The 8,942-nt window shown below is 44.7% G+C and overlaps 1 protein-coding gene across 1 annotated transcript; it reads left to right on the top strand.

Moving 5' to 3' along the window:
• Positions 1-6,011: 6,011 nt before the first annotated feature.
• Positions 6,012-6,620, top strand: LOC139366636 (myomodulin neuropeptides 1-like). The gene has a single exon (XM_071104313.1). It carries the CDS (start codon positions 6,012-6,014, stop codon positions 6,618-6,620), a length of 609 nt encoding a protein of 202 aa, XP_070960414.1.
• The last annotated feature ends 2,322 nt before the right edge of the window (positions 6,621-8,942 follow it).

The following is an 8,942-nucleotide window of genomic DNA, read 5'->3' as shown; positions in this document are numbered from 1 at the left end:
GGGATGAGTAGCAGGCAGTTGAATTTGGGCATGCTTTTCACCCAAAATTCCAAATGCTATCCTAGAGAAGTTAAGTGTCCCTGTCCCTCTCTCTCTCTATCTCTTCTTTAACAAGCAACCATGTTGTTGTCATTCCACGAGGGATCTGTTTTCAACATATTTAGGCTCTAGTCAATAACAGATGCAAAGTGTATATGTTTATCCTCTGTTCCCATTTAATCAGCTAGTAAGAAAATAATTAACCTTTCTAGCGGAACCCCTCGACCACATTCCGCTGAAAAGGCAGCGCGCAAAATTCAAAAATATTTTTTAGATATATGTAACTTTCACACATTAACAAGTTCAATACAGCAAATGGAAGATAAACATCTTGTTAATCTACCCATCGTGTCCGATTTCAAAAATGCTTTAGAGCTAAATCACAACATATGTTAGGTCATAGCCAAGTCGAAAAAACACACAGCCATTTTTCCAGCCAAAGATAGGAGTCACAAAAATAAATATTGATAACATTAATCACTAACCTTTGATGATCTTCATCAGATGACACTCATAGGACATCATGTTAGACAAGACATGGATGTTTTGTTCGATAATGTGCATATTTATATCCAAAAATCTCAGTTTACATTGGCGCCTTAGATGCAGTAATGTTTTGATTCCTAAACATCCGAGGTGATTTTGCAGAAATACTAATAAAAAACATTGATAAAAGATACTAGTGTTATTCACAGAATTATGGAAAGACTTCTCCTTAATGCAACCGCTGTGTCAGATTTCAACAAAAACTTTACAGAGAAAGCATAATCTGAGAACGGCGCTCAGAACCCAAAACAGCCAGAGGAATATCCGCCAGTTTGGAATCAACAAAGTTAGAAACAACACCATAAATATTCACTTACCTTTGATGATCTTCATCCGAAGGCACTCCCAGGAATCCCAGTTCGACAATAAATGACTGATTTGTTACATAATGTTCCATCATTTATGTCCAAATAGCCACTTGTTGTCAGCCCAGTAATCCATCTTCATGAGGCGCAGGCACTTCCTCCAAACAAAAACTCTAACAGTTCCGTTACAGTCCTTTGGAAACACGATGTATGGAATCAATCGTAAGGATGTTTTTAACATAAAACATCAATAATGTTCCAACCGGAGGATTCCTTTGTCTTCAGAAAAGCACTGGAACGAGAGGTAACTTTGTCGGGAGCGTGCGTCATGAGACCAACGCTCTCTGCCAGACCACTGACTCAAAGGGGTCTCATGATCCTCTCCTTTATAGTAAAATCCTCAAACCAGTTTCTAAAGACGGTTGACATCTAGTGGAAGCCCTAGAAAGTGCAACCTCATCCATATCTCAATTTGTATTCGGTAGGCCAAGCTTTGAAAAACTACAAACCTCAGATGTCCCACTTCCTGGTTGAATTTTTCTCAAGTTTTTGCCTGCCATATGAGTTCTGTTATACTCACAGACATCATTCAAACAGTTTTAGAAACTTCAGAGTGTTTTCTATCCAATACTAATAATACTATGCATATATTAGCATCTGGGACAGAGTAGGAGGCAGTTCACTCTGGTACGCTATTCATCCAAAAGTGAAAATGCTGCCCCCTATCCCAAAAAGGTTAAACCAATTTGTGTAGTACTGAACCGTAAGTAAGTTTCGGGTTTTTGCAGATGGAGGTTTCGACTGTTCAGAATGTGTATATGATATGAGGTTATGATTAACAAATTGATTAACAAGTTGACTGTTTATAGATTTAAAGACTTTAGAGTTTAATTGGGGAGATGGTAACTCTTCAAAGAACTGCTCTCGTGGTTCCCCAGAAGCAAATTAGTTAATTGTTACCGTAAAAATTTAATCAGGTAACAATTAAGCATAGTAAATTAGATAAATAACCATATTCAGATTAATTTCAAAGTCAAGTCACGACACAGCATTCTCACATAGGTATTCCTCTTGTCCAGGTGGGTGAGGGCAGTGTGGAGTGCAATAGAGATTGCATCATCTGTGGATTGGTTGGTGCGGTGTGTGAATGTGTCCAGGGTGTCTGGGATGACGGTGTTGATGTGAGCCATGACCAGTCTTTTCAAAGCATTTCATAGAGATTGTTTATAGATGTAATAGAGCTGGAGCTTTAGTGCCTAAACTAAGGTTCATATACATATAAACATATAACTACAGGGCAGAGATTCCCTTTGATAGTTTGCAAGACCTGCCAAATCCATCGAGCATCAAAGTCGGGGATTCGATCTTTGTCCTGTCTTTACACTTTGTCTGTTTGATAGCTCTTCGGAGGTAGTGGGATTCCTTATAATTGTCCCACTCCTTGAACACGGCAGCTCTAAGCCTTTAGCTTAGTGTGGATGTTGCCTGTATTTCATGCCTACTGGTTTCGGTGCATACGATCACTGTGGGGACAATGTCATCAATGCACTTATTAATGAAGCCGGTGACTGATGGTGAACTCCTCCATGTTATCGGATGAATCCCAGAACATATTACAGTCTGTGCTAGCAGAGCCTTCCTGTAGCTTAGCATCTGCTTCATCTGACCACTTCCGTACTGAGCATGTCAGTAGTCCTTCCTGTTTGAGTTTTTGCTCGTAAGCAGGAAGAGTTGTGGTCTGATTTGCAGAACAAGCTGTAAGGTCTGGAACCAGCTCTACTTGAGGAGAAATAAACAGGATATTATATATGTTATTTTATTTAACCAGGCAAGTCAGTTAAGAACAAATTCTTATTTACAATAGCGGCCTACCCCGGGCCAAACCCGGACAACGCTAGGCCAATTGTTCACCGCCCAATCATGGCCTGATGTGATACAGCCTGGATTCAAACCAGGGACTGTAGTGACGCCTCTTGCACTGAGATGCAGTGCTTTAGACCGCTGATCCACTCGGGAGCCCGTAACTGTGTCCCAAATGTAATGTCTTATTCCATATAATGGGGATAGGGTGCTATTTTGGACTCAACCATAGAGTTGCTTGGCTGGCTGTCTCTCTGCTGTTATTTAAATCATGAGTTTCCCGTCGCAGCCCAGCGAGGTCCATTGTGTTTTTATTGCCCGTAAAAATCTTTCCACCTTCTAAACCTACGTTGGCACTACCCTTGTCCAGCAACTGTCTTTATTTCAGATTGAGTTCTAGATTTCTCCCTCCCCACCCACGGCCCAGAGAAACACCTCTCTGATTCTCATGACCCAGTATGTGTGTCTGGATAGGGATATTTGCATATGGGGAGCCACAGGATTTGAACCCCAAAGAGATCCCATACTGTGGCACATGGATGATTGGGGACCTGTTTTGTTTTTGGGAGAGGAGAGTGGAAGGAGAAGGGAGGGGAGGAGAGGAGAGGAGGACCCAAAACCAGGAAGATATTATGGGGTGGACAGACAGTCAGACAGACATGTGTCTCTTTGAGATCACAGGGTGTAGACAGATGAGACCGGGGTCTGGGGTCTGGGGTCTGGGGTGGATGAGAGAACGGGGTGGATGAGAGAAGGCTGGGGTCTGGGGCGAGGTGGATGAGAGGACGGGGTTCAAGGGGGATGAGTGGAGGCTCGGGTCTGGGGCGAAGTGGATGAGAGGATGGGGTTCAAGGGGGATGAGAGGAGGCTGGGGTCTGGGGCGAGGTGGACGAGAGGACGGGGTTCAAGGAGGATGAGAGTAGGCTGGGGTCTGGGGCGAGGTGGACGAGAGGACGGGGTTCAAGGGGGATGAGAGGAGGCTGGGGGAGGCGATAGAGAGGGGTCTTGTTCGAGGGGTTTGAAGGAGGTGAGAGGGGGCGAAAGGGGGCAGGGAGGGTAGGTGAGGGGGAAGGTTGGGTTGAAGGGGAGAGAGGATGGAAGGGGGTTGGGTTTGAGGGGAGAGAGGATGGATGGAAGGGGGTTGGGTTGAAGGGGAGAGAGGATGAAAGGGGGTTGGGTTTGAGGGGAGAGAGGATGGAAGGGGGTTGGGTTTGAGGGGAGAGAGGATGGAAGGGGGTTGGGTTGAAGGGGAGAGAGGATGGAAGGGGTTTGGGTTGAAGGGGAGAGAGGATGGAAGGGGGTTGGGTTTGAGGGGAGAGAGGATGGAAGGGGGTTGGGTTGAAGGGGAGAGAGGATGGAAGGGGGTTGGGTTGAAGGGGAGAGAGGATGGAAGGGGGTTGGCTTGAAGGGGAGAGAGGATGGAAGGGGGTTGGGTTTGAGGGGAGAGAGGATGGAAGGGGGTTGGGTTTGAGGGGAGAGAGGATGGAAGGGGGTTGGGTTTGATGGGAGAGAGGATGGAAGGGGGTTGGATTTGAGGGGAGAGAGGATGGAAGTGGGTTGTGTTTGTGCGGAGAGAGGATGGAAGGGGGTTGGGTTTGAGGGGGAGAGAGGATTGAAGGGGTTTGGGTTTGAGGGGGAGAGAGGATGGAAGGGGGTTGGGTTTGAGGGGGAGAGAGGATTGAAGGGGGTTGGGTTGGAGGGGAGAGAGGATGGAAGGGGGTTGGGGTTGAAGGGGAGAGAGGATGGAAGGGGGTTGGGTTTGAGGGGGAGAGTGGAGGCTTTAGGATTTAGCTCTTTTATGTACTTTGACCCCAGGTCCACAGGAGGCCCGCGGAGAACACATGCCAATCTCCCCAGGCGGGCAGGACAGCCCTCTCCCTCACCTCTACATCTGCCACCAGCCCCTCTCCTTCTTGACTGTCTCCAAAGAGATATATATGTGTGTGTATGTGTGTTTGGAGCTGGTGTTGGAGTGGAATGCGCTCAGATGATACATTTGTTTCTCTGTCCATCTCTTACATCCATCTCTCTCTCTCTCTCATCCCTGTGTAATCTCTATTTGTATTTATTCCCTTTCTAAACCCTATCTAATCCATGTCTAATCCCTGTCTAATCGCTGTATAATCCCTGTCTAATCCATATGTAATCCCTATTTTATCCATGTCTATTCCCTGTCTAATCGCTGCATAATCCCTGTCTAATCCATATGTAATCCCTATTTTATCCATGTCTATTCCCTGTCTAATCGCTGCATAATCCCTGTCTAACCCATATGTAATCGCTTTTGAATCCCTATCTAATTCCTGTCAAATCAGAATATGTACCTAATCCCTTTCTAATCTGTATCTAATCAATGTTTTACCCCTGTTTAATGTATATCAAATCCCTATCTAATCCATGTATAATCCCTATCTAATCTATATCTAATCCCTGTCTAATTCCTATGAAATCCACATCTAATCCCTATCTAATCCCTGTCTAAACCCTGTCTACTCACTGTATAATCCCTCTCTAATCCCAATCTAATCCCTGTTTTATAACATTCTAAACTGTTGGTATTAATTTACCTCAGCTCTAACTCCTCAATATGTCTGTCACTCATTTAGTTTATTTTTGAGCCGCCTGCAACACAGTGTTTTTATTGAGCTGCCTGCAACACACTGTTTTTTGCCTGCAACACACTGTTCTTGTTTTCCCTGAGTGTTAGAGTATAGGTGATACTGTTACACACACTCTCCTCTCCTATCTCTCTTCTCTCTCCTCTTCTCTCCTATTCTATCCTTTCCTATCTCCTTTCTCTCCTCTCCTCTCCCTCTTCTCTCTCCTCTTCTATCCTTTCCTATCTCCTCTCTCTCCTCTCCTCTCTTATCTCTCCTTTTCTCTCCTATTCTATCTCCTCACCTATCTCCTCACCTATCTCCTCTCCTCTCCTCTCCTCTCCTCTCCTCTCCTCTCCTCTCCTCTCCTCTCCTCTCCTCTCCTCTCCTCTCCTCTCCTCTCCCTCTGTTCCACTGCAAACTGAATTACATGTGAGTATGAACACCGACACCATTATAGCTGGAGAGAACAGTTAGGAAAATCAAATCAAATGAAAAAACAAAATCTCAGAGCACGGTGGCAAGTCAAATCATAATTTAATCATAAATAAATGTAACATTTGTAATTCGACGAGACAATTTCATAAACGCATGTCGTGTTTTGTGATAAATGATTTAAGAATGGACTCAACCTCAAAAACACTGGCAATACACTGGCAATTAAATGCAGCAGAAGAAGAGGAGTGGGAAGAAGAGACTAGGAAAGAAGAGACTAGGAAAGAAGAGGCTAGGAAAGAAGAGACTAGAAAAGAAGAGGCTAGGAAAGAAGAGGCTAGGGAAGAAAAGCCTAGGGAAGAAAAGGCTAGGGAAGAAGAGGCTAGGGAAGAAGAGCCTAGGGAAGAAAAGCCTAGGGAAGAAAAGGCTAGGGAAGAAGAGGCTATGGAAGAAGAGGCTAGGGAAGAAGAGGCTAGGGAAGAAGAGGCTAGGGAAGAAAAGGCTAGGGAAGAAAAGGCGAGGGAAGAAAAGGCTAGGGAAGAAGAGGCTAGGGAAGAAGAGGCTAGGGAAGAAGAGGCTAGGGATGAAGAGGCTAGGAAAGAAGAGGTGTGGAAAGCAGACGCTATGGAGGAAGAGGAGTGGGAAGAAGAGGAATGGCAACAAGAGGCTATGGAAGAGAAGTTCATGGAAGAAGAGGAGTGGGAAGAAGAGGAGTGGCAATAAGAGGCTATGGAAGAGAAGGTCATGGAAGAAGAGGAATGTCAATAACAACAACATGGTAGCAACACAACACGGCAACAACATGGTAGCAACACAACATGGTAGCACCACAACATAACAACAATATGGTAGCAACACAACATGGTAGCAACACAACATAACAACAATATGGTAGCAACACAACATGACAACAACATGGTAGCGGTACAACATGGTAGCAGCACAAAGGGCAAGAAGGTAGAGACAACAATACATCACACAAAGCAACCACAACTGTCTGTAAGAGTGTTCATGATTGAGTCTTTGAAAGAAGAGATGGAGATAAAACTGTCCAGTTTGAGTGTTTGTTGCAGCTCGTTCCAGTCGCTAGCTGCAGCGAACTGAAAAGAGGAGCGAACCAGGGATGTGTGTGCTTTGGGGATCTTTAACAGAATGGGACTGGCAGAACGGGTGTTGTATGTGGAGGATGAGGGCTGCAGTAGATATCTCACATAGGGGGGAGTGAGGCCTAAGAGGGTTTTATAAATAAACATCAACCAGTGGGTCTTGCGACGGGTATACAGAGATGATCGGTTTACAGAGGAGTATAGAGTGCAGTGATGTGTCCTATAAGGAGTGTTGGTGGCAAATCTGATGGCCAAATGGTAAAGAACATCTAGCCGCTCGAGAGCACCCTTACCTGCCGATCTATAAATTAGTCTCTCCATAATCTAGCATGGGTAGGATGGTCATTTGAATCAGGGTTAGTTTGGCAGCTGAGGTGAAAGAGGAGCGATTATGATAGAGGAAACCAAGTCTAGATTTAACCTTAGCCTGCAGCTTTGATATGTGCTGAGAGAAGGACAGTGCACCGTCTAGCCATACTCCCAAGCACTTGTATGAGGTGACTACCTCAAGCTCTAAACCCTCAGAGGTAGCAATCACACCTGTGGGTCATTATTCTTACCAAATCAGTTTAGATTGGCGCGTTATGTTCAGTAGTTCCAAAACATCTGGTGATTTTGTAGAGAGCCACATCGATTTACAGGAATAATCATAAGAAACACTGGTAAAAGATACAAGTGTTATGCATGGAATTGTAGATCCACTTCTCCTTAATGCAACCGCTGTGTCAGATTTCAGAAAACTTTACGGAAAAAGCACACCATGCAATAATCTGCGTACAGAGCTCAGAAACAAAAACAAGCCATACATATATCCACCATGTTGTGGAGTCAACAGAAGTCAGAATAGCATCATAAATATTAACTTACCTTTGATGATCTTCATCAGAATGCACTCCCAGGAATCCCAGTTCCACAATATATTTTTGATTTGTTCAATAAAGTCTATCATTTGTGTCCAAATACCTCCTTTTTGTTCAACCGTTTAGTTCACAATCCAAACTCACGAAGCGCGGGCAAGTCCAGGCGAAAGTTCAGACGAAAGTCACATTACAGTTCGTGGAAACATGTCAAACGAAGTATAGAATCAATCTTTAGGATCTTTTTATCATAAATCTTCAATAATGTTCCAACTGGAGAATTCCTTTGTCTTTAGAAATGCAATGGAACAGAGCTAACTCTCACTTGAGCGCGCGTGATTAGCTCACACCACTCTGGCAGACCTCTGACTCATTCAGCTCCCATTCCCCACTCCTTCAGAGTAAAAGCATCGGACAAGGTTCTAAAGACTGTAGACATCTAGTGAAAGCCTTAGGAAGTGCAATATGACCCCATAGACACTGTATATTCGATAGGCAATGACTTGAAAAACTACAAACCTCAGATTTCCCACTTCCTGGTTGGCTTTTTTGACAGGTTTTTGCCTGCCATATGAGTTTAGTTTTCTCACAGACATCATTCAAGCAGTTTTAGAAACTGCAGAGTGTTTTATATCCCAAATCTACTAATAATATGCATATCCTAGCGTCTGGGCCTGAGTAGCAGGCAGTTTACTCTGGGCACGCTTTTCATCCGGACTTGAAAATACTTCCCCCTAGCCCAAAAAGGTTTTAACCTGCATGTCATGAACACGTCTGGTGGCGGTAGGCAAAATCAAGAAGCGCACGATGGCGTGTACAGACACACCCGTGGCACCGGATTGGATTTTACAGGATATGGGCGGGGCCCGTTGAATATAAAAACATTTTGTGTTGAACGGAGAGCGACACACTGAGACATATTGAATGAACAATAACCCTTCTGTAATGGCAATGGCAAAAATATATCTACCTCCAGTGTTCCTGAGCACTGAGAGTGTGAAGTGTGTGTTATGGAGGTGATCCAATATATTTTGAGGGGATCCATTTGGGCCGCAACTTGGTCCTCTCCTAAAGCCCTGACTGGCTGACTGGCTGACTGGCTGTCTGGCTGGCTGACAGTCTGGCTGACTTGCTGGCTGCCTGGCTGACTGGCTGGCTGATTGACTGGCTGACTGACTGGCTGAATGCCTGGCTGGA

Source organism: Oncorhynchus clarkii, chromosome 15 (genome assembly GCF_045791955.1).
Source record: "Oncorhynchus clarkii lewisi isolate Uvic-CL-2024 chromosome 15, UVic_Ocla_1.0, whole genome shotgun sequence".
In the NCBI taxonomy this organism is placed as follows: Eukaryota; Metazoa; Chordata; class Actinopteri; order Salmoniformes; family Salmonidae; genus Oncorhynchus; species Oncorhynchus clarkii.
This window is presented reverse-complemented; position numbering and strand designations above follow the sequence as displayed.

Coding starts and splice junctions, on each gene's coding strand:
- LOC139366636 (XM_071104313.1), top strand. CDS start 6,012: ATGCAGCAGAAGAAGAGGAGTGGGAAGAAGAGACTAGGAAAGAAGAGA.